Source organism: Phodopus roborovskii, unplaced genomic scaffold (genome assembly GCF_943737965.1).
Source record: "Phodopus roborovskii unplaced genomic scaffold, PHOROB, whole genome shotgun sequence".
NCBI lineage: Eukaryota > Metazoa > Chordata > Mammalia > Rodentia > Cricetidae > Phodopus > Phodopus roborovskii.
In genome coordinates, this window is record NW_026126549.1 from 19,260,095 (window position 1) to 19,287,343 (window position 27,249).

The window sequence follows — 27,249 nt, forward strand, 5'->3', positions numbered from 1 at the left end:
TCAAATTGTCAGTTGGGAGCAGCCTTGTAGTTCTCTAGACCTTTCTTTGTGTTCAATTTTATCTTCAAACCAATATTGGCTCCCTCTTTTATGATCTCTCTCTGTCTCTGTCTCTATCTCTGTCTCTGTCTCTATCTCTGTCTCTATCTCTGTCTCTATCTCTGTCTCTCTCTGTCTCTCTGTCTCTCTGTCTCTCTCTCTCTCTCTCTCTCTCTCTCCTGTCTTCTATTCCTAACCAGGCTCAATCTTCCTGGTCGCACATGTTTTCCCTTCCTCCCCCTCATTTTCTACTACTTCTCTCTCCATTCGCTGCCCCCCCCCACACTTCACCTGCGCTCTGGGGGACTTCTCCCTTCCCAGTTCTGTGAGGGACTTTATATGAATCTCTTAGAATACACCTTGACTTTAAGCTCTACTACAAAGCTATAGTTCTGAAAACAGCCTGGTATTGGCATAAAAATAGACAGGTAGACAAATGGAATCGAATTGAAAATCCTGATATTAATTCACGCACCTACGAACTCTTGATTTTCGACAAAACAGCTAAAATTATACAATGGGGCGAGGACAGCATCTTCAACAAATGGTGCTGGCACAATTGGATGAGGGTGTGTAGAAGACTGCAGATTGACCCATGTCTGTCGCCATGCACAAAACTCAAGTCCAAATGGATCAAAGACCTCAACATCAATCCAGCCACATTGAACCTCTTAGAAGAGAAAGTAGGAGGTACCCTTGAACAAATTGGTATAGGAGACCGCTTCTTGAACATAACTCCAGGGGCACAGACACTGAAAGAAACACTTAATAAATGGGACCTCTTCAAACTTAGAAGCTTCTGTAAGGCAAAGGACACAGTTGACAAGACCAAACGGCAGCCCACAGACTGGGAAAAGATTTTCACCAATCCTATATCCGACAAAGGGCTGATCTCCAAAATATACAACGAACTCAAGAAACTAGTCAACAAAACACCAAATAACCCTATTAAAAAATGGGGTACAGAAATGAAGAAAGTATTCTCAATGGAGGAAATCAAAAAGGCTGAAAGACACTTAAGAAAATGTTCCACATTCTTAGCTATCAAGGAAATGCAAATCAAAACAATTTTGAGATACCATCTTACCCTGTCAGAATGGCTAAAATTAGAAACAGCAGTGATGACTTATGTTGGAGAGGATGTGGAGAAAGGGGAACACTCCTCCACTGCTGGTGGGAGTGCAAACTCATACAGCCATTTTGGAGATCAGTATGGTAGTTCCGCAGGAAAAAGGGAATTAGTTTACCACAGGACCTGGCAATCCCCCTCTTAGGCATATACCCAAAGGATTCACATCCATGCAACAAAGACATCTGTTCAACTATGTTCATAGCAGCACTATTTGTAATAGCAAGAACCTGGAAGCAACCTAGATGCCCCTCAATTGAAGAATGGTTAATGAAGATGTGGCACATCTACACAATGGAATACTACTCTGCAGGAAAAAATAATGGTATCTTGAAATTCGCAGGCAAGTATAGCACTTAAAGAAACCATCCTGAATGAGGTAACCCAGTCACAAAAAGAGGAACACAGTATGTACTCACTCATATATGGATTTTAGACCTAGAGCAAAGGGTCACCAGCCTATAATTCACATCACCAGAGGAGTAGGGATTTTTTTAAAAGTCTTTTTTTTTTATTGTTGTTGTTGCTGGGCATTGGTGGTGCATTCCTTTAACCCCAGTACTAGAGAGGCAGAGGCCAGCTTTGTCTACAGAGTGAGTTCCAGGATAAGCTCCAAAGCAATACAGAGAAACCCTGTCTTGACAGCCCCCCCCCAAAAAAAAAAGTCGTTCTTGTTGTTATTCAACTGCTCCTGAGCACAGGTGTGCCATAGTGTGTGGTTGAAGAAAGCTGATTTTCCCTTTCCAGCAAGTATCAATTTCAAACAGTGTTTTGGTCAACAATGCAACTCTGTCCCCACTTCCCCTTCTTTGTGCTTGAATTTTGTTTGGTTTGACTGTAGAGGTGTTGTGCATGATGTCACAGTCTCTGTGTGCATCTCCTCTGACCTGTCCAGAAAACACTTTTTATTTGTAGCTTTATTTGATTTGATTTGATTTGGTGGGTTTTCTTTTCTTCTTTATTGAGGGAGGAAAAACATGGAATTGGGTGGTTAAGAAGGGATAATGTCTGGGAGGAGTTTAGAGACAGGAAAGCATATGAAAAAAAAAACTAGAGAAATAATGAAGTCATTTTCTTGACAAAAGTTACAATGGAGGGGACATGAGATGAGGAGAGCACATTGGGCATGCTTTTAACGACCATGTGGCTAATCCTGAATAAGAATAAGAAGGAACTTCTACAGGCATCCTAGCAGTGGCACTTTTAGGAATCCACTTACATTATAGAATTTACATTTGCTGTGATGGAAGTAACAAGACTGAATAATTGTCTACAATTTGAGAGTGAAGAACTGTGTTGGAATAATACTCTATAGAGCTAACATACAATTTCTCTGTCAAGTAAAAGAGAAACATCTGGAGCCTGAAATGATTTAGCAATTCTAGTAGCTAAATTATTTGTCTGATAAAAATGTTCAAGAAAGAAAACATTCTAACCATTAGGAATTAAGGCAAATATCAAAGCTAGAATATAAATAGAGAATATGGGAATATGTGAGATGATGTGAGTGGAGCTTAAGTGGATTATAAAGTTAATGAGATTGCATAAAGTATTTGTGAATCTGGAAGTAGATAAAAGGAACAACATAATACTACAAACCATAATGTCCTTAAATCTTAATACAAGACTTGAATATGGATGAGGGGATAGAAAATAAAAACCTCATTGATATGAGAACGAGACAGATGCACTGGAGAAAGGAACACATTTGACATTTGAGGTTACTCATGTTCATACACATAGATGTTATTTTATGATGTAAAAATATTTTTGTTTTGAATGTCTATGATAGGAAAACAAATATCATTTGTTCAATCCTCTTACTAAAACAGGAAGGAAAAAGAAGAAACAAAAAACTAAAACCAAATGGAAAGGCTTAGAATTCAGCAATTGTGTTCATTCTATAATGAAACAAAAAATATTGACATGGAATACTAGTCCCTCCTCTTGAAGGAATCTGAAAAGCAATGCAACTTTTTAAAAAATATTTTCCCTCAACATTGATCGCCAGACATCTAAGCAATCTTAATCAAATCAAATTGCTAATTACAGTGCTTTTAAAAATTCTGTTTAATTTCTGTCCAAAAGGGAAAAAAAAGTTATGTGACATTTCTCACCCAGAGATGAATGTCCAAGTTATTTTCCCTAAATTTGATGTGGTAATGTTGTGTAATCCTTCAGAAAAGATGTTTGTTTCACAGCCTGCTGTTGTGCCTTAAATTCAGCTTAACAAAGATCTTAAGTAGACATCTTAGCTTGTTTTTACTCATCCCAAGGACTTTATTGATATGTTTAAGAACTTAGTAAGAGGTGTCAAAAATCATTTCATTCATGCCTCACTTTTCAAATAATTTTTAGTTAAATTAAAAACAATTTTATTTTATACAACTCCCAGTTTACAGGCTCCTAGGGTTAGGTGGAAGACAACTTTGAGGGACCTACTAAAATGTTAATTAAAAAATGTAGAGAAATGTTGTTAAAGAGGATGGATGGAGATCTCAAAGCTCATATTAAAGACAAAGGAAAGCTTATTTCAGGAAATAATCTTACCCTCTTTTACCATTTTGCTTAAAAACTCCTTCTCATGGAGCCTCACCCATTTTTATCCTAGGCTTGTAAGAATCATCCTTAACCTCTGTGTACACCAGATTGTACACATTCTGGTCCATGATACAAAATATAAAAACATCAAGGAGAACAATAACACATATATTATAATTCTTATAATTTGTTTTGAACTCTTAGTTATGAGCAGTATGCAATTTTAAAAGAGTACCAAGAGGTAATGGTTGATGAAGTACTTTATACTACTTTAATCATCATAGAAAAGCAATCTTATTGTATCTAATACACATGAAAGAAAAATTAATATAGACATTAAGTAAGATACAATGGGACATATCCTGAGAGGATGTTTCTCAGGAATTTTTGGAAGAGGTAGAAGTGGGCAGAATAATGGTGATTGAAATAGGTTATGAGCAAATCAACACAATACCTCATATGGGAGGTGTGCCAAACATCAAATGTTTCATGGAGTACATTACCATGGCTCAGCTTATCTTACCTTATATTTTGAAAGGGTTTACATTAGAATTCACTACATTTCTCTTTCCAGAGTCTTGCTTTGACCTAGAAATTCCCAGAGCTAAAGCTCTCTGGCTGAGAGACTGTACAATGCATGTGCATTAGACACGCAACATATGCATTAGTTTAACCCAATTGCTGTTGAAATTCAAGTATTATTTTTGATAGGTTATTATAGTAGATTGATTACAGGTCAGATTTACTCATGTATTCTCATTTGTTATCTCTGATTAAACAGTGGCAATAATAACAAGAAAAAGGAAAGCAGTTACAAAACTTAAAAAAAAATTCTCGAGCCAAAAGGACCCTTGACTTATTATTTCAGTTCAGTTCTACTGTATATCTTTGATTCAACTGCTGCCTTAAAGGTTATTGTAAGAAATAAACATAATACTACAAATTGACAGCAGAAATGGAAAAATTATGAAAATGGCAATTTATTAGGTCATATGATATTTACCTAATCACTTCCTAAAATAGGTACATTATTTTTCTGAAAAGAATTTGTGCTGTTTATTTTGTTTTAGCAAATTCTCTACATTCATGGCTCACTATTTTTCCTTCATGAATGATAGAGTGATGCTGTATTGAAGAGGAATTTCTCCCTGTATGAAATTAATTATTTCAGTAATATTTCTCCATGAAAACATCACTCATCTTGACTGCTTATAAAGCTGTTAAATGCTGGCTCTGAGTCACTTTTGGATGTTGTACAAGAGTGTCTATCAATCTCTCTTTTTACTGGCTTTGAAACAGTCCTCATAGAACCCATATGAACTGCAATATAGGTTTTAAAGATTTGCTTGGACCTGATTAACAAAGAATAAATTGAGAATTATTGTTTAATATTAAAATTTTATTTTAAAGTTCAAAATTAATAATAGTGCTGTTACAAAATAGACTTCAGGAAGTTTTTTATAGTCAAGAGCCTCTGGGATATTTCCTTACTCTTTAGCTTGACCCTTTACACTGAGTTGAAAATTGAAAACTATAGTGAGAATATTCCAGAGAGTAGAGATCTGTGGATTGGACATGTTCAGCATTAATGGATAAGACAAAACAAAATAAACAAAACAAAAAATCCTAGAAACTCCACAACAAAACACCAGTGCTGTTCCTTGACCTATATATAGGTTCTTGAGGATTTGTTATTGTTATTGTTATTTTCAGAAAACAAAGATGATGCTATGGTTTGTGTCTACCCTTATAAAAATCCTAGCTCTTACACTAGAGTTTGGCCATAAATAATTTGTATGTTCATAATAAAGTAAATGCAAAAAACTCTTCTGGTGAGGATATACTTTGTCATGTCCACAGACTGCTAGTCATCACACTTATTTTTTTTTTTCATTTTTGCCTTTAATGTAAATAATTAATACAGACTAGTTTTATATTGTTTACAAATACAATAAATCCTAACAAAACAAGACTACTTAAAAAACTTACAATTATTAAAATGTGATGCAAATTTAATTGTCCATTCTGGATTTAGTCAGGTTGATTCAGGACAAGAGGGAATTGGGTTACCTGTTAATAGTAACAGGAGAGTTATTTCTCAGTGGTTAAGTGCATTTGTTACTGGAGTTTGTTTTTCAGCACCTACATGGTGCTTCACAACCAACTGTTGCTCCAGTTCAGAGAATCTGACCCTCTGATGATCTCCACTGGTACTGACTTCAGAAATGGACAGATAAAGTATGTAATTGAAGTTAAATGCACCATCATTCTGTTCTTCCACACTTATAAACAGTGCTAAATTCTAATCCTCAGGAACTTGCAGTGCTTGAAACAAAATTCCTAATCACACTACTCATTTACAGATGTCATGACCTCCAGGTAGATAGAATAAACTCAGTACTGTGCTATTAACAGTAAAGTAATGGAATTCTTAATATGAAAAACAATTCTAGAGTAAGCCTCAATTTGTGTGAAAGAATGTTTGGAATAGAAAATATGGTTGTAAGACCAAAATATTCCCTGTTCCCACAGAAGTTACATTCTTGTGTGGTAGATAAACTAATAACAAAGATACATGAGTAGATAGAGTTAAGAAATATATGTTGTCCTATTGTGCTTTTCTGTTGCTGTGATGAAACACTGACAATATGCAACAAGTGTGAGAAAAGAGTTCATTTTTATGGTTCATTATTGAAGAACATCAAAGCAGGAAGTCAGGGTAGGAGCTTGAAGCAGAAACTGCAAAGGAAGAGTCCTCATTGGCTTGCTTCCTCAGCCAAGACTTGGCTACAGTCTCAACAAATTATCTTGCCAAGTGCTTAGATTCATGTCCAAACTTCCATCCAAGGGAAAGTCTTCAATTTATATGCTTTCAAGTCATGCTAAGGAGAATATACGTATGTATGTATGTATGTATGTATGTATGTATGTATGGTGTGTATAACACCCAAAGAACTGTTTCCCAATTATCCTCAGAATATATAAAAGGAAGTCCCCCCCAAAAAAACATGCCACATACATAGTTAGGTTAGTAATAGGAAATGAGAAGAAAATAGAAAATGCCATGAGAATGAGAATGCAAGAGTTGGTATGGAGAACTTAATTAAATAGGAGTGGGAACACAGTTGTTGAGGTTCTGACATCTGAGCACTTGTCTGAAACCACAAGAGATTACACTGTTTTCTAAAGCTTTCTCTTGTCTTGGGTTCTAAGGGAGATAATATGCATATATGTTTCAGCATCTAAACAATTCACCTTCCTCTGGAGGCTGATCTTTGTTTAATGCTGCCACAATTACAAGTGGATGCACTGAAGAAACATGTATTCCTGAGTTGTGAGGTTCAGTTACCCAGTTTCTAGAAGAGAAGTGAAAGAAGGCCAGAGCTGAGAAATCTTGGAATTGAACATCAATGGTAAGTGTTTCAAGTTACCACACACAAGAGGCAGTCATATTCCTTAACAAGATCTTATTTTAAGAGTTTAACCCCAAATTCATAAAACTTAAATGTTACCTTGTTATGCTATCTTGAAGCTATTCTATGACAAGCTTAGGATATCCTGTCGTCTTACACACAAAACCTAACAATACACATGTCCTAATGTTTTCCCAAATTGTTTTGTGTGAAGTCAAGTCTCATTTCCATGTATATCAATTCTTTTTCTATTTTTATATCAAAAGTTAATAAAATTCCCCATATTTACATGTACAACAAATGTTTTGAAATATGTGTGAACATGCATTAATTCTTAGTTTAACTAAGACTTTTATTGTTTTTTGAGTCTTTAATTCACTTCATTTTGCTCTGCCCTTCGTTGTTTTCTTCTTGTAGCTTTGAGTTCAGTTTGTCCTTTCTTAGTCCCTTGAAGTAAGTATAGTGTTAGGTTATTCATTTAAAGGCAATGCTCAGTTCTTGCTTTGTTCCATCCCATTCATTTCATGTAGTATGATAATTCTATTCTCAAACATATTTATCACAAGAAATAATTTTTATAGTCTATTTTAAGTGTCAGTTTTTCCTTCTGAAGGTCATGTTGAACCATGGGAATACTTTATTCCACATACTTTGCTCAAAAACATTGTAATTTCTTTCTAGGGGGTTGCATAGAATTAAAATATTGAGATACACTGATAATTATATATTCTTAGTAATTTTAATATACAAAATATGTAATATATGTCCAAAATGTCAGGATCAATTGAAATCCATCCCTTGGAGTCTCAAGTGTGTGTAGCACTTCACTGAACTTTCATAATTAAATGATCCATTGGAGTATGAAAAAAATTGGCTAATCCTCCATAGGGACTGCCTTGGAAGATGAAGTTCCTCATCATTCATTGTATGTCCTTGCAATATGAACACAGAAGAATGTTGATACTGTCACTTGATTCCTTGACATTTTCAAATTGCACAATACTGAAAAGTGAATAAATTTAACACTAACTGTTAAATTAACTCAGTCCAAATGAATGTCTACAATATGTATAATAAAAGAGACCCCATCTTGTAGGAATAAGTGTTGTTCAGTTTAGAATAGACCCAGAAACTGATATTGAAACACAAGCGTCAAACTAAAGATCAGAAAACAATAGGAGCTGGGCATGGGCACTAGCCCTCACTATACCTCAGAATGAAATGCTAACATAGCTCAACCAAACCTCAGACATCTTCTGCTCAGTGTGGCTGGAAAATTCTGAGACTTCGATGTCTTCCTACCCTCAATGAAATTGGAGAAGTGCCTGGTACAGACTACTGAAGACCTTGATCCTATCCTTTATATCCATCTAGTGCTGGGATTAAAAACATGTGATACCAGGTGCTGGGATCATTTTTGTGTGAGTTTTTCTCTTATGGACTGTATCAATATTGTGTAGATCTAGGCGGACTTAAACACAGAGAGATCTGTCTACCTCTTAATCCTAGGTTCTAGGAATAAAGGTGTGTGTCACTATTGTCTGATTGCTATAGGTTGTAGCTGAATTTGCTTTATGAATCCTCAGGCTAGTTTTAATAAATCAAAATAACATATCGCCAGGGTAAAGAAATATGATCTGGACAACTGTGTATATTTCCATTTTACATTTAAAGGATAACAACAAAATTAATTTTATGGCTTGGGGTCACCAGAAAAGACACTATATTAAAGGTGTTATTTGGGGCTGGTGTGGCTGTGGGACCAGGCCTGAAGGAAAAAAACTACTCTTAACATAATGGCGCCCAACATGGGGCTAAAGAACTTACACTTAAAACTTAAAAAAAGCTTAAAAAAGCTGTAAAAACAAAAGAACAAAGACAAACAAGACTTCTAGGTAACAGCATTTTTCTCAGTTGTGTTCTGCTTTGGTAGAGACAGAGATTTTTGCAGCTCCTTTAAGGGAGGTTTCCTGACTCAGCATAAGCAGCAAAAAACAACATGGCTTTAAAGAGCTCTACTAGCAACTGAATGGTGTGTAGGAGAGCTGGCAATGGCAGTGACCACATCTCCAAGCCAGCAGCATGCTTCTGGATGGAAGCATAGAACAAGGCAGTAAGCACAGCTCTCAGTTCTGGCGGTAAAAGTACCCCTACCATCTTGGATAGACCTTGGCTAATACAGATGTGTGTTTCATTTTAGCAATGTTGTTGTTTACCAGAAAAAAGAATCATGGCCAGAAAAAGATAAAGATTTACAGTAAAGACAGATTCACATTAGGAAAATCTGCTAAAGGTTTACAGTGTGTATTAAAATATATGTGGGCTCGGGAGAGAAAAAGAATAAAATGGTTTTAAAAAGACAAAGAGTAGCTGCATATGGTGGCACACACCTTTAATTCCAGCACTCGGGAGACAGAGAAAAGCAGATCTCTGTGATTTCAAAGTAAACCTGGTATATGGAGTTAATTCCAGGATAGATAAAAAGTTACCCTGTCTCAAAAAATGAAAAAATAAAAATAAAAGAAATAGAGTAATAAAAAAAAAAGTCACTTAAAGATGGAAGGCACAAAAAAAGAATGTGGACACTATTATATGCTACTCTGTTATCTTTAAATTATTTAACTGCTGAGGAAATAACAACAACTGTTTTAAAACAAATGCTGCTAGATTAATCCAATTTCATATTTTAAAGATGCTTTGACTCCAAAATTTAAGTTTAAGGACAGGTTACTGGGAAAAAGGATTTCTGTTTCTGTTTCCACAGAAAATAAAAAGCTGTGGATTCCTTCCAGACTAACATGGTTTTATCAAACAAGACACCCTAAAACAGCATCCCAGGTGATCCAACATTCAAAACAGTTAGGACAAGGCAGCCTTGTAGACTACAGCCAAGATTTCTGTGTCTTCTTAGGATTCCCATGACAGCACCCCCTACTAGCAGGAAGCAGTTTGGAAAGAATTATGCCCAAATTCCAAAATATTGTCTATAAATGTTTGTTTTCATTTATATGGAGTTAATTATAAATGGTTAATGACCACAACCAATCTTTTTAAAGGTAAAAAGAAAATTATGGTATAGATATGAATACTTTATTTTGGAATCGATTTTCATTTATTGATATAATTTAAGGTCAATTTTTTGATATGTATATTTCTCCTCTTGTTTAGGTAATTGTTTATATAGATCATTTAGAAATGTAATGTTACCTATGGTAGTCAAACTTAAGAGTTAAGTTAGTTAGGTTTTCAAGATGTATTTGAGATGGATAGGCATTCTTCAAGCTTTTCAGAGACCTATAGAATATGACATTTAAAATGGATTAGGGATTTTCCTAATAGTGAGACATAAATGCTCCTGGCAATACCACATGCATCAGAAAGGAAGATGGATATCGAAGAAATTCATTATGGAGTTTACTTTCAGTATGTCAAGACAAGCCATTTAGACAAGATACTGCTCTTTTTGGACTATTTGACTTTATGCTATATAAACTTGACATGCAGGACCGACAGTAAAATGACTGGTGATGCAAGATGAACATTGCTACAGGGTTCCTGATTCATGAAAGAGTGTGCCAGACAGTCTGCAGGACACAAGGAAAAGTGACTGACAAACTGCCAATACCAGAGAACAATTTGAAGTTTTCTGCTTTGCTAAAGAGTCTGCCAGACACACTATTGTCTGTGGGCTGAAGATAGAACATTACAGAAGAACTTCAGGTGACTGACCAGGCAAGATGTCTCTGTCATCTCAAGAGTTTATATATTATCCATCTGTGGTATTTGAAGGAATTGAAGATAGATAGTTATGGTTATAGTTTTCCTTAGTTATGATTAAAGATAAGTTACATATAAGACTTTAGACACACAAAGATAAGATAGATGATAGAATATTTTCTTTAAATCTTACTAAATGTAAATGTACTAAATATTGTTAACTGCGATACTTATTTGACTTTTGTGTGATATATTTTACTATGTTAAAGTTAAAACCCTTCTTTTTATTTTAGACAGAAAAGAGGTGATGATGGGAGATGTCATTCTGTAAATATATTTCTCTTATTGGTTAATGAATAAAGCACTGTTGGCCAATACAAAAGGAAGATAGGTGGGACTGGGATATAAGGAGGATTCCAGAAATAGTAGGGAGGAGATTCAAGATGGAAGACAGAGAGAGCAGGTTGCTAGGCCTTCTCTCCATTAAGACCATGTGGAAGTACTTAGATTAATATAAATGGGTTAATATTTAAGACAGAGCTAGGTGATAAGAAATGCTAGTAACAGGCTAACAACATTATATCAAATACAATGTCTCTGTGTGTTATTTGGGACTGGCATGGCTGTGAGACCAGGCCTGGAGGAAAAAACTGCTCTTAACAGAGAACCACTGGTATAGAGTCATCTCAGAAGATAGTCTTAGTTGAAGAACTGCTAATATCAAAATAACCTGTGTGCTGGTCTGTGGAGTCATTGTATTGATTGTTAATCAGGTCAGAAGACCCAGAATATTGTGGGTGGCACCATTCCCAGAATAGGGAGTCTTGAACTCTATAGGACAGGACAATGCTAGAGCAAGCAAGCAGACAACATGGATGTATCCATTGCCCTCTGTTATTGACTATGAATGTATGAGACAAGCTATTTGAAATTTTGGCATTTACTCCTCCACAAAATGATGTAAAACTTAAACCCTGTTGTATACAACATTTATTTTTTTGGGGGGGGGTCATGAATGAAAATAGAACCCCCAACAAACAAGAAAGATCACAGTGGCATGCCTGTAGAAAATGTAGGTGCCCATACGTGTCACAAAAATTCAGCATTTCAGAAATGGAAAGCAAAATTCTCACTTGGACTATGGACAACACTGAAAGACTACATCACTGGAACATTGAGAAAAGAGAAAATTTCCCATGAAAATGAAAAAAGCAACTCTCCTTCAACATCACACTGGAATCTATAGTTGCTGAACTACGGAAGAGAAAGTGAGACCAAAAGTACCAGATTTAGAAAGAAGAAAAGAAGTCTCTTTTGCAGACAATAATAATTGTCTAGTGAGAAACTCTGAGAGAATGAACAAGAAAACAACCTGAAGGAATAAGTGGTCACACCAAAGTTAAAAAATTGAAAGATTAATGTAAAAAAAAGGGTGGGGGGGTTCTTCTCCTTCTGTGAACATATGAAGTAAAATAAATTGAAAGCATAAATGCTAAGAGCTCCAAATTAAGTATTCAGATGAAATTCTAAAAGCAAACTCAGAACCATGTGAGGAACAGCACAACAATGTGACTGAAGGAGTCAGAAGAAACTGCTTGATGTTCACAAAGATGAGAAGCCTCACGTCACAAAGATGACAGCTCTTCCCTACTTGCTATAGAAGCAGTGTCAAAAATTCTACTGTTGTGATGGCATGAATGAGAACGGCCCCCATATGCTGGTGCATTTGAATGCTGGGTCCCAAGATAGGAGGAACTGTCTGGAGAGGACTAAGAGGTGTGAACTTGTCAGAGGAGGTGTTCCTTGAGGTTGGGCTCAGAAGATTCTAAAGCCCATAGCATTCCAGTGTATCACTCTGCTCTGACTCTTGATTTTCCATCAGATGTAAGCTCTCAACTACCAATTCAACACCATTCTTGACTAACTGCTACCATGCTCCCCACAATGATGGACATGAATCGAACATCTAAAACAGTAAACCTCAATGAACTCTTCATTTTGTAAGTTGTCTTGGTCATGGTGTCTCCTCACAGCAATAGAAAAGCAATTAAGACATTAGCTGGTAAAAGTAGTGTGGTATTTCTGCCACAGGCCTGACCATGCTGGGTTTTTTTTTTTTTTTTTTTTTTTTTTTGAGGAATATGGAATATTTTTTGACATTGCACTAGGAAAGTGGATGAAAGCTATAATCAAGGCTTTGAGGGAAGTCATAGTATGAGAATGGAAGACAGTAGTGTTGAGAGCAATGTGGACTATAGAGACCTAGATCAATGAACTACACAGTTTCCAGGCTAGACACTGTTTTGTGACATTTTGGCAAAACCATAGATGCTTTCTCTCCTTGTCCACAGAATCCAGCAAAAGCTAAATTTGCAAGTTTGGACTTATGTTATATATTTTACTAGGCAAAGATTTCAAGACAGTTTAACATTGAATTTAATGAGTGGAAATTAGAGATTGCTATTATGCAGATCTACAATGAAAAAGAGGAAGCAGGGAAAAATAAAAATATGAAAAACAGGTTGAGGAGAAAATAGGCACAAGAATTTAATGTAAGAGCCTTGGTTAGTGCTGAAAAACATAAAGTGAAGATGAGTAAAAACGACTGATACCCTCCTAATCCTACAAATTGTAAGAAACAAAGTCCTTAGGTGATGACTTGTCTCTAAACAGCAGAAACAAATCAAAGATTATGCCAATACAGTTCAAAAGGGGCACTATTTCTAGGTTTCTTCCTAAGCAGGCAACAGACCATCAAAACATTGTTCATATGGTTCAAACACTAGAGCAAGAAGAAAACATGAGTGAGGGGTTGTCCTTATCCTCTGTGGATAAGGCGAGCTCCTGAGACCACACATCTGTCATGGGTGTCAAAGCATGGAAGCGCAGAGATGGTCCAATGTGAAGCTGTTAGGGTTAAGCCTGGATTTCAGAGGAGACCCAAAAAATATTGAAGATGCCAGAGCCACAGGTCACCTGTCCAGGAAAGCTACTAACAGGGCATAGACAGGCCCAAGAGAAAGAAGTATGTGGCCATCAAAAAAGCAGAAGGGGAGGGAAAGCTGAAGAGAACTTTGCTACCAGACATCCAAATGAAGAGTTTGGATTTTTGCACTCCTGGGATTTGTATTGCAGTGTCCAGTGTTTCTTCACTAAAACTTTGTTTGGAATGAGAATATGAATTATATGACATGTATGTTGAAACATATAAACGTGAGTTTAGCTTAGTTTACATGAGCAAACAATTAGATTGTCTTGAGTCTGAGAAGGGAGTTGGGACTCTGAAATTATGTGGAGACTGTGAAAACCTATGGGAACTACTGAACCTTGACTAAGTGAATTTTGCTTTCTATTGTAGCCACAAGATAACAGAGTTCTAAAGAATGGAATGTAGTAGCTTGAATAAACCCCATAGGCTCATATATGTGAGTGCTTGGCCTCAAGGTGGTGGAACAGCTTGGGAGAGATCAAGGGTGAAGCAATTTGTAAAAGACAGGTCTCTGCAGGAAGATTTCAGGTTTCAAAATCCCACAGAACAGGACAAGCCCCTAGATGGGTGGGAGTGGAGGAACAGAAAAATGGACAAGACTGTATTTCTGACAGAGTGTACAGGTGAAATTGGAAACATACACACAGGACTTTGGAGATTGGAGAAACCCTGAAGCCCAGAGTAGGGGAGTGATTGTTCTATCACCCCTTCTGACCACCCCTCCCCCACACTCTGAAACCTTTGTGACATGGAGTCAAGAGCTCTGTGATGCTGCCCTGGGCCCAACTGCCCTCTCCCAGACAGAACTCTCAGAGTTCAGTTGCTTGAGAGCAACAGTGCGATTCGGATGGAGAACTTTCTCTCTCTTCTGGAAAGCGTTGATAGTCCATGGCTGACCCCCAGCTTCACCACTTGGGCAATGGATATAATCTTTGCCTTTGTGTGTGGACTGGGGCTCTTCCACCTCTTATTACCCCTCCTCCCTCTTAACTCACCTTCACCTCCACCAGCAGAAAACACCACTGCCAAAATGGTAAGAATACCTTAGCCCCAAGTCAACATAGAATAGTTCCACCTCTCTCTCCTGTCATAGGCTTCCCTTTCCAAATCAAATAGGGAGGTGGCTGACAGGGGATCTCAGGCAACAGCAGAACCCCATCCTCCAAGAACTGGCAGGTAGGGCAGAAGGGAGAGTGGCCTCCAAAATGTCAGCTCTCACACCATCCATACCTGAGAGAAGCCCTGTGAGTCTGTGGCCAGGGATGCTGCTCCTGGGATTGTCAGGGAGCTCTGAGAAAAGAACGTTTCTGAGCACTGGTTCCTATGTCCCCCTCTAACATGCAACCTTATAGGGTCAATGGATCTGACATGAAGGGGCAGTGGGTTCCAGGACATGAGTGGCCACTGGTCTCAGGAAGCGACTGGTGGTATTTCAGAGTGAGCCTTTGGATCCAGAGCAAAACACTGACAAATGACACTCATGGTGGCTCTCTCAGAGAGCGTCCCCATTTGTGTTTCCAAAGAGGAAAAGAACACATAATCATTCACATTTTGGGAAAGAGAATGGAACTGCATGTGCTATCTCTCTGTCAGGTGGTGAAGAGGGCCCACAGCAAGGTCAGGATGAAAATCAGGACTGTGAAAGGTAGGCTACTTCTTTTTTCCCCCGGAGAAGAGACTTCATCCCCCCTGTCCCTGAGTAATAACTCCAAGACAATTGCAGAACCGCGGAGGAGGCAGCTCCTGGGCAAGAACCCAGAATTGAAGACTCTTGCCCCGTTCTGTGCACACAAGGAAGCCTTGGATGGCCAGGATTGGGTGATGCCTGGGGAGGGGAATTGTGGTGGGAAGTGGACCCTGCTGCCAAGATCCTGGGGCAAATGGACTGATACAGGTCTCTGAGACATTTTCCTCTTTCAAAACACTGGTCCTTCCCTCCACTCCACAGGAAGTTAAGAAGTCCATGGACGTCCTGAGAAGTGGAAGAACCCGGTCCATGCATTGTCCTGACTCACATGTGCCTTGCTCTTCAGGCATTTGTGCATAGAGCCTTGCTCACAGATGCCTGAGCTCCTGTTTCACTTCTTTTCTACAGAAGGGACATTTCAACCTGTCTCTGGTAAGAAACACATCCCTCCTTACCCAACCATAACCCAGTCTCCATTTCCAGCTTACAGAGGCAGCAGGAAGAAACAAAAGGTGGACAAGGTACTGGTTTCAGTTCTGCACAGGTGAGCCCTCTCTATTCTTTCTGCCCTCACTCCTTGTCTGTTATGTGATCACCCCCACACAGGGTATAAGGTTAAGAAGGGAATAGGGACCTCTGCATGGGTGGGATCTGAGTTTGGTACTTGAGTTCAGGATAACTGGGTCTTGTATAAACCCTTGTGTAGAACAGTGGTATGAGGGGCTACAAGGGTCCTTCTCTATTAAGCTTGCCCATCTTTTCGGCCCATGTGCTCCTGGCTATCATTACACTTCATTCCCCTGCAGAATGCTAAGGAGGCTTGTCAATACCATCAGCTGTTGCCAGCTCTTAAGACAAGATTCCTCAGCTGAAGTGTCCAACCCAGAAGCTTCAAGAGCAGACCAGCCACCTAGGCAGCCCAAAGAGAAGTCTGTGGCCAGCAATTTGTCCCTAGCTGCTTCCTCTGCTCCTCTGAAGGAACACCTGCTGCCCAAAGATTCTAGAATGTCACCTGTCCTGCTGAATGGCCCAGCTTCTATTGAGTCACAGTGGCCTGGGAGTGCCTCTCAGCCACCAGAGACTTTGACTCCTGGAAGGTGCTGTTCACCCCCATTGGCACCTTCCCACCCTTCTCATTCTCCTGATCCTGGGGCATATACTCCATCAATGCCATATCCCAGGATGGTGGGTCTTCAGTGTGACCCCACAGCACTGGAAACCCCACAGAGCATGCCTCTGCCAGATTTGCCTTCTCCCATGCCAATGTCATCAGTCCTCAACTACTCGAGAAGGTCTAACCAAATCACAACAGACATTAACCACATGAGCAGGCCAAGCATGTCCATCCAAGGCCTTGACAACTCATGCAGGCCTGCCCCAAACACCGCAGGCCTTAAATATGCAACTAGGCATTCCCCAACAACACCAGGCCTCAACAACACATGTAGACCTACCTACACCTCTGCAGGCCTTAACTCATGCATGCCTACCCCAAATATACCAAGTCATGAGTGCTCAAGCAGGCCTACTTGCACAAGTCCAGGCCTTTTCCACTACAGTAGGCATACCTCCAACACCCCAGAATTTAACACCTCAATTAGGTCAAACTCTACCACCCAAGGCCTTAAGAACTTTAGAAACCCTACCTTAACAGCTCCAGGATGTGAATATTCAAGTAGGCCTACTTCTACACCTGGCAAACTTGACAGCTCAAGCAGGCCTCCCTCAAGAAGTCCAGGCCTTAATAACTCCAAAGAACCTCCCTCATCCTCTCCAAGATTTATCAATTCAAATAGCCCTACATCACCTAACCTAGGCCTTGCCAACTCAAACAGGCCTGCCACAGGCCCTCCCTGGTCCAATATATCTGCCCAGTTCCGGTGCCAATCCATCTCTTCACATAGTGATTCATCACAAGATTGTCTTTCTATCAGCCTGGAAGAGGCCTCATTCTGGAAAGGCCCCACATACCGGCATATATTGGCTGGGGAGCCAACATTCATCAATCCTGCTGTACAGGAGATGCTTGAAGTCCAGATCAGTAAGAGGGTGCATCTCAAAGTATGGAAGGAGAACGGAAAGAAACGAAGTGATGATGTCTTGGGCTGCATGGGTGGTATGCTGGAGTCCTGGAGCAGCAAGCAGAATATCACCACTTCACACCCATTTTGCAGTAGAAACTGCCAATCTGAACAGCTGGCAGGAAACCATCAAATCTATTACCAAAAGGTATCTGGCAACCATGTCCAGATGACATGTAGCCAGTTTTTCTGGGGCCTCCCCTTCCTACACAGTGAATCCATTGTGGCTACAGTCAATATGGTACAGTCTTCACTAGATACCCCCTCCATCTTTTTCAATGGTCTTACCCCATACACCGCAATACAAAGTAAGTCGGACATACCTGCACAGCTCATTTCTCTCAAACCCTTGCCTCATCAGTTGATCCAATCTCATCCTGTAATTCCAAAGATGTCTGACTCCCCATCACCAGTGGCTGGCAACCTAACCCAGGCCTGTAACCCAACCTCTGATCCAAAGCCACAATGCCATTCACCTCCAGTTAGAAACAATGGGGTTTCTTACTCTAATGCTTCAAGATACCAACTTAGTGACCCACCAGCTATTGAAGACCTAGAGAAGCACCTCATGAAGAAACAAGAAGAAAGTAGGAACAATCTGCCAGATAGGGTTAAAAAGTCACATGAAGCATTCCTTGAAGGCACTTCAAAACATTGTGTTTCCAAGAACCAGAGATCTCATTTCCACTTCCCTGGTGAAATCCTTGACCCTGAGCTCCAGCAGCACCTAGAGCAACACTTAAAAAAGCGATTCTATCAACTGCATGGTCAATGGCCAAAAAGGGTACACCCACCGCTGAACCTGATAAAGTGTCAGGAGGAACCCATTGGAATTGGTCAGACTGAGGTGAATTATGTGAATTCATGTCCCTCGTCAGTGACAGATGACACCACCCAATATCCACAGAGTGACTCATCAACCTTTTCAGAGATAGCCCAATCACCGATGGAACCATCTAAGGATCTGACCAACTGTGCTTCAACAATACAGAAAGATCTGGTTAGGAGCCCAAAAAATTCCCTGGGCAAAGATCTAGAGATTATCTCCAATGCAGAGGTGGAATCCAGCTACCTGAGACACCAAAGAATTGAACCACCAAGTGTTTCAGCAGAGGTACACAGAAAGGAGCTTCCAAAAGGCAAGCTGCCAATCCACTCAAGCAGTAAGTGGAATCATACAGACAACAGTAAGATGCCCCTGGAAAAAACATCCTGTCATAATTTGACCCCTTGCAAGAATGATTCTAATGGGCCTTCATTCCTAGATCCTGGCGCACAAAAAGTTCTGGATGCACATCTTACCAGACGTCTGGTGAGACACCGGTGGGGCCTGCCCCTCAGATGCCTCAAGATCATACAGGTTTTTACCATGACTAAGGCTGCATCTTTGCCGTTGTCTTGGCCCTCTAATACCTCTTTGTCCTTTGGCGATTCTAGAAATGATTCCATTCCCCTGAAAGCCAGTGTCCATGGTGAACCTTTTCTACCAGCCCAAGAAGAGAAAGTTCTGAAAGAGGATTCTACTGTTGAATCCACAAAGCACCCTCTTGCTGAGATTCAGCTGGAATTCCCAAGAGCTAGTCTTCACAGTGACAACTCTGGACCCTCTGAGACCTGTGCAACTATCCACGAAGATAGTTTGACTTCAGGGTCCACCCCACATAGTCTCATAGGCAGAGCCTGGCACTGTAATAATCTTCTTAAATCACAGACAAGCAACCCAGGGTCAACTCCAGGCCTAATCAAGGGTATGGGTCAGTCATCAGACAGTGAGCAAGTGCCATTAGGAATTATACACCAAGGTGTGTCAGTTAGGAACATCAGCACGACATCACAATCACCCAGCAGCAGGAATACCAGGGAGCTAGAGGAGGTAGAGGAGGAAGAGTCCTGTGACAGGGCACTCACTATGATAGCTCAAGAAGTGGCTAACTCTCCAACCAAAAACAAACATCTGAGAGATTTTAAATCTCTGGAGACCATTGGAAGTCCATCTACCTCAAGAACTATTGATAAGGTCCCAGAAGTCTCAGGTCTGCACAGCCGTCACTGTTCGGCCTCTGGTGTGGTCCTGCAGGACTGTGCCACTGGGACTTTCCTCCGTGACTGTGCTCCTGAGGTTCTGTTAGCTGCTGACATTCTGGCATCCAGGGCCTCCCAGTCCAGCCACAAGAATGTGTCAACTACAAGAAAGTCAAGCTGCCAGCACAGGCACCATTTCCCATCAAGGGGAGGAACTGTTCCCGTGATTTCTAAATCCCAGGAACCGTGTACCAACCACAACTTCAGTACAAATAACCAAAACGAATATAGAAGTCCCAGACAAACACTGTATCATTCAAGGACAAGGCCTTCTCAAGTCTACAATTCACAGAATCAGGGAAAGAATTTGGGGGAAAAGATCAAAAGCTTTGTATTTTCAATTTTTAAACCAAAAGAGAAAGTGATGGAGAACCCAAGGCCAAAAATCAGGGTCTTATCATCCCCAATCCAAAGCCAAGGGGCCGTTGTGAATAGACTATTTGTGCCACAGCAGGTCGATGATGCAAAGGACCTCATGACCAGTGCTGCATGGGTTGCAGAGGAAAAACAGAAAATTCATTGTAGGTGTGCCTCTTCCGTGAATTATCAGGAAGCACCCAAAGCTTCAGGGGGAGGGCACATCTGCCGGCACAGGATTCGTACTGCCGAATCAAAGATAACACAAAGAAACACTAGATCTATTCAAGTTTGTCCCAAGGTAAACATCCATCCTTCCACGGACAAATCAATGTTCTATCGTAACAAAGGCACCGAGTTGTTGAGCCCACATGTGCCCCAAGCTGCCATATATCATCCCATGGAACAGGCACCACGGGTCACAGGAAGCCCTCGGGTCCATTGTCCCAGACACTGCAGCTATAGAAATGCAATTTATGGAAAAGAAAATGCTTTTCCTAAATTGGAGCAATTAAACATTTAGGCATTACTTCCTGTTTTTTTTTTTTTTTTTTTTTAACATAACAAAGTCCAATTAAATGAAAATAAACATTTATACACAATATTTGGGAATTTGGGCGTTGTTCTTTCAAAACTACTTCCTGCTGGTAAGGGGCGCTGTCATGGGGGATTCGAAGAAGTTTCAGAAATCCTAGCTGTAGTCTGTAAGGCTGCTTTGTCCAGCTGCTTTGAATGTAGGATCACCTGGTACTCTGTTTCAGGCGGTCTGGCGTGATCAAACCACATTAATCTGGAAGGAATCCACATCTTTTCATTTTCTGTGGAAACAAAAATAGAAATCCTCTTCCCCAGTAACTTGTCCTTGAACTTAAATTTTGGAGTCAAAGCAATTTTTTAAAATTTAATTTATTATTTTACATGTCGATCTCAGTTCACTCTCCCTCCCTCCCTCCTTCCCTCCCTTTTACCCTCTCTGCCCTCTCACATGCACTCTAAACACCCTCCCCTCCCATTCCCCCACCCCAATTCCATATGTAGGGCAATGCCATCCAGTTGGGGTCATGTAGATCTGAACAGGTCATGTGAAGTAGGGACTAGGGCTTCTCTCCTGTCTCTAGATTAAGGCAGTTATCCCTCCATGGGGGATATGTTCACAAAGTCCTTTTGTGCACCAGGGATACATCCTGGCTCCACTGTCTGAGGTCTCTTAGACTGCTCAGTGCTTCTGGCTGAGACCCATATTCAGGGGGGCCTGAGTCAGTCCCGTGCTGGCTTCCCAGCTATCAGTCTAGTGGCCATGTGTGTTTTTTATCTGGGTGTATTTTCTGCACTTCTGGACACAGGTAAATTGTAAGCATCTGCTCCATCTTGGTTCTGGTTCAGGAGGGGATAGACTTAAGGACTGTCAAAGAGAACACAGTGGCCGTTGAGGTATCACCATCTCCTAGTTTCATCATTGTGTCTGCTGTTAATTATACTATAATTATGGAAAAAGACATCCAGTCTGTTTTAGGTGTTAGGTCTGTCAACACTACAAGACAATAACAAGAAGTCTTAGAGTTGGTGTAGTGATGCTATATCAACCTTATAAGACCCACTTCATCCTTTAGGACTGAGGAGTGCTAAGTCAACACTGTCAGATCCTACCCTTGGGAACAGTTCCCAATGTCTTTCTCCTGATTTTCTTTAATGTGACATTTGTGTAGTTGTGTACCAATCTACAGTGTAGGCACAGTGACAATGGTCCAAAGAAGGAGAATCATGACCTGTGGATATCCTGGCAAGAAATAAAGGACCTAGTGAACCTCAGTACCCCTGCTCACCTCAATGGAGGCTGCCAACCAGATGAGTTACCCAGGCCCCTAATCTTAGCCTAGTTGACAGTACCACCCTATACTATGTCAACTTTCACACCAGAATGGTGGCCATTGTGGAGCTGAAAACTTTCATGAGGTGTAAGCTCAGAGTGGTTGCTGAGGGTCTCATGATGTCTGCTTATTTAGACTTCCTTAAGGTCCACTGTAAATGCAGTTCCCATCTGACTGCATCTTAGTCTAATGTAGAAAATAAGATTCAAGGCAAGAGGTCTCATATCATGATGTCCTAAAAGTTTCCATGCATGAGAAGCTCCTGTTCCCCATGTATAGACTATAGACACCACACTCTGAGTCACTCAACTTGGCTTTTCCTCAGGCTCCTCAACCTGGACTGGAGGAGCCCTTTAGCTTTAAACAACTTGAAACAAAGCCAAGGACGATTAGCTTAGTAACAGCAGCTCTTGCAATCCCCATGTTCTTACCTGCTCATTTCTAGAGACTAGCTAGTGGAAAGACCAGAAATTAGGGATTCAGAACATCATTCAGCACCTGGTGGTCGTTGTACTCTCATGCTGGGCCATCATGACTGCCGAGGGATAAGAGGATACCTGAAAACTATTGAAGTCATTCTGGTCTTGCAGCCCCTGGATTCCCATGAGACCAGAACCAGCCATCTCACAAGTTTGCCTCACACAGTGGAAAGGACTTGCCTAAAATGCAGGTACCTTTAGTTGTCCTTTCCTGGGACTCATACATCTTCCTCCCCAGGTTTCCTTGTCCCAGCCTGATTTCTCCTAATAAACATGTGGGTCGCTGCATACAAGAGCTGCTGTTTCCCTGTGTACAGTGCAATGCCCCTCACTGAAGCCCACCTGTATACAGATCCAGCAGTGTGGCTTATTCCCTGGTAGAAGAATTTGTTCCACAAGGTACAACCAAGGTAAAGGATATGGACATGGAGCCTATTCCAGAACACTTCCCTGGATTCTACAGGAGACACTCAGCAGTTTTTAGGAGTGGATATGGAACACTCATGATTCTTATGAGCCAGCCCTGTATCAAGGACCACAGTCTCTACAGTACTCCAGCAACCAGAGTGAAACCAGGACTCTAATGATTGTACTATTGGGTCCCATAAGGAATCCAAGAGCTACATTTGGGTCCATTAAGAGTTGGGAATGGGTCCTGGTTTCCTTAGGGCTGGAGACAGTGTTAACAAAAGACCTGGCAATAGCATCAATAGGGCTGCCCAGTCAGGTATAATGGATATGCCATGGGTCTAGACAACCACGCAGAGACTTCTACAGTAATGCTCACTAATAGATTCTCAAAGAGATCTCCACAGGATCCCTGTATACATGCACACTGAGAAACATCCCAGAATTCCATATACTACTTCCAGAGATATTCATGGTTCAAAGCATAAGAGCTGCAAGGATCTCCACAGGGACTTCCACAGGGAACCTCACAGATGCTACAGGATCTTTAACAGAAATACACAGAAAAGACTCTCAAAATCCTACCCAGAGATCCAATCAGACACTTTCACAGTATTCCCCAACACAGAACCATCACATATCTTTCAAGTACCTAACAAATGTAAATTTGTTAGAGATCTTCATAGATCCACCCCCACATGCACACAGGCATCAATGACATGTGTAGAAAACCACCTACTAGGAGACAGTAGGGACCTGTACATGCCTAGGGAGGCAACCTCATGGGTGCATTATGTTCCTTCTAGGAAGATTGTCACTGGCATCTACATTGTGCAGTAATTGTGTCCCAGAGGCATAAATATGCTAGATTTGTTTTTAATCTTTTTTTAAAATAGAAAAGTGGGAAGTGTTTGAGGGGATTTGTTTTTTAACATGGTGAACTAGGAGTACTCAGAGGAACTTTGAAATGTAAGCATGTACCTACATCTCTTCCTTTTCAGCTCAAGAGATAAAGAGTATAGGTAAGTACATTACAAGCCATAATGTGGTAGATTCAAAGTACATTTCCAGAACACAGGATTTTCAGAGTTAACAGTGAATGAATGAACAGACAGCACTTCTCTTTGTGTGGAGTATGACAGAACTCCAAGGAATGAACCTGAAAAAAGATTCAGAAACAATAGAGATGAAGTGAAAGACTTAAGGAACATGTGATTAAGCCCTAATTAGCATCCTAAGAGATTTATATTGTGTTCTACACAAAACATTTGAAGGGTAAAGTTAGATGGATACTCCTATTTACAGTTTGAAAGTTTTCCCATGGTACATGAGTAACTATCTCAAGAAATCATAAAGAACTATTTATGTGGCTGTTTCTTCTAACAATAACTAAGACACACCAGGTATCAATTAGCACTAGTTTAATTTCTAGTAATTTCATGTCTACACTACACCATAGTGCATAAGATAGATTCCATTAACTGTAACTTACAGATGATATTGAAGTTGTTAAAAGCTAACTTCTCTGCAGGGTTTATATATCTACTGGAGAAGTAAAAGAAATATGAATCTTCAGTCTCCAGATCTTGAAGTTACACTGGCAGCACTTTACATCCTTATCAAATCTGCATAAGGGTTCCTGGAGCTAGTTAAATTTTACACATGAGAAAACTATCTCAGGTGAATTCGAATTGTATACTCCAGATATTTTCATTATTTTTAAGAGAAAGTGTTGGCCCTGAATGTTCACAACATATGGATAGTTTGATTTTTGTCTTCCTAAGAAATAGAAAAACAAGATCTACTTAATTTTGCTGATTTTTAAAGGTTTTATTTTGCACTGACTTTTGTATAAAAGAAAAACTACCAAGGTGCATTCATCTTTTTCATTCCTGATGAATGTTGGTATCTATAGAAACCTGATTGAAAGTCTGAATTGTTACTTTCAATACAGTAAAACTCATTTGAATGTTTGAAGGTCAATTGTTACCCTAGCCCTGACAACAATATACATATTTGCATTTAATGTTTTAATTCTCTGTCCTATGTTTTGACACTTACTTTTTAGACCTAAACATTTTTCCTATGTGTTCTCATAGTAATAATATTTCTTTAGTTATTGTGTGTCAAGTGTAAAGAAATAGATGTTCTTTTATGTTTCTATTTGAAATCTAAGTGAGAACCACAATCACTCTGAAACTCAATATAGTTTCTTGGTAAAGGAATGGTGGTGTGTGTTCAGCAGCCAGCAGCCCCTGTGGGCATCCAGATTGGACAGCATGTACTACTCTGGTCTGAGAGTATCTTCAGACCTACAAAGTCTATTGATTCCATGCCTGAGATGTGGAACTTGACATGTCAAACCAAACCATTCAGTTAGATGATGAGAAACCAGAAAGCATGTAGGCATTTTGGATAATTTAAGCAATCATCTCAAGACATGACAGTATTCTCAATATTAATGGGTCCACATTATATAGGTATGACCAGCCATCTGCATTTTAAAGGAGCTCTCCTCCTCATCTCAGTTCAGCTAAGAAAGTAGATGTCACATTCCTGTTGTTCAAACCAGGAATTCACCTGAAGCCCTTGCTTCTGCAGATAAAAAGGCTAGATTCGGTGTTTCTGGGAAGTAATATAGTTGCTTTTTATTTCACCTCACTGATAGCAATAAAGAAGGATGCTGTAGCATTGTGGATGCCTTTTGATTTCTTTTTAGCCAGGGAATAGTACATCTTGTCATCAGAGTTGCTTACCTTAGATTCTAGCTGCTTGGCCTGGATTCTTGTTGGTCAGGCCCTTGTCATTGGCTCACAGGTACCCACCTCATTATAAACGTCAAGTGTTAGGGATTTTTGATTGCCTTGCCATGTTTCATAATGTCAGCCTAGATCAGTAAACAAAAGTTTTTATTTCTTAAATTCAAATAAGAATTCTACCCATAAAATAACCAAAAAGCATAAATATGTCAGACTCCTCTTGATGAGAGTAAATTAATTATGTAGATTTGGTTTACTCCAATGAAAAATATAATAATAATAATAATAATAATAATAATAATAGAGCAAAGTAAAAGCAAGAAGGACAGGATTGAGGAGAAACTCTGTTGAGTATGAAAACACATAGGACCAACACCTCATTTCTATCCTCTCTCTGTGTCTTCAGCATACTATAAACTTCATAAATGTTTAATGTCAGCCACCAATTGTGATTGATTGAAGGTATTGCATATATTTATATGAGTGTACAAAGCCATTTGTTGCCTTAGCTTCCCATTGTAAGGATATGTTGAACCATCAATTCATTTGAGTTCATTTATTGCTATCTTAAGAAAAGGAATGGCATGTATATGTGCCCAAATGAATTTAATAATTAAACTTTATTACATGCTAATATATTCCTAACTATGCCCAATTTCAGACAAAAATATAACTTAGCTTTCCATATTCAGGAGGAGAGAAAATACTGTTAATGTTTTGGTTTTAGAGCCCCAATATAGAGTCTTTGAAGACGTAATGGGAAATAAGAGCCCTCAAGTGACAATTGAGCACTAATAATGTAGCACACATTCCTCAGTATGATCCAACCCATGTTCTCTTCTCTGGCTCACTGTTAGCAATGTCACTCACTTCTATACCTTCAATTCAGTTTGGAATGTGTAAGGTGTTCCATGGGTATTGAACTCTAGCTATGAACGTAGAAATGAATTCCCACTCCTAACAAAATCACATTTGTGGAATTTCTGTGACATTTTTTGTAAGACATCTGATTCCATAATTTCATAAAAAACTTATAATGAATTGTTATTTTGAGACTGTTAAATCCAAACTCCCCTTTCATAAGTCAAGATTACCCACATCTTACTCTCAGCTGACTCATGTATTTTATATAAGTCTGATATAATTTGTCATACACTTGAATATATATATATATAGTGTATATACATACATATGAAAGGATAAATTTTACTCAGAAAAGAAGTTGAGATCATTGTAAAGTTTAGCATTTATGTGTATGAAACAAACTTCCCCATATGTTTTTTTTTTCTTTTCCAGACCTGGTTTCTCTGTATTCCTGGCTCTCCAAGAACTCACTCTATAGACAGGCTGGCCTCAAACTCAGATATCTGCCTGCTTCTGGCTCCTGAGTGCTGGGGTCAAAGGCATGAGCTTTCACTGCCCAGAGAAATTTCCAGTATATAAACATTCAAATTATTTAAAAATACTACCTAAGATATTATCTAGAATTAGAAATTAATTCCCAAGTTAGATTACTGAGCATTAGATTGAGAACATCTCTTTAGCAATGGTTATAATCGCATAAGAGTAATAGAATGCAGATTAAATAATAACATTATCCTAGATCCAAATCAGCAAGGGAGTCCAGCAATCCAAAGGGCAGTTCTGATTGATGAGCCCACCCCTTGGATAGAGTTAACAATTAAAGGGAAATCCAAGGA

The 27,249-nt window shown here is 39.5% G+C and overlaps 1 protein-coding gene across 1 annotated transcript; it reads left to right on the top strand.

The window, feature by feature from the left end:
* Positions 1 to 16,322: 16,322 nt before the first annotated feature.
* Positions 16,323 to 20,558, top strand: LOC127234296 (spermatogenesis-associated protein 31A3-like). Its single transcript, XM_051201188.1, has one exon. The coding sequence runs from the start codon at positions 16,323 to 16,325 to the stop codon at positions 20,556 to 20,558; it is 4,236 nt and encodes a 1,411-aa protein (XP_051057145.1).
* Positions 20,559 to 27,249: the final 6,691 nt, after the last annotated feature.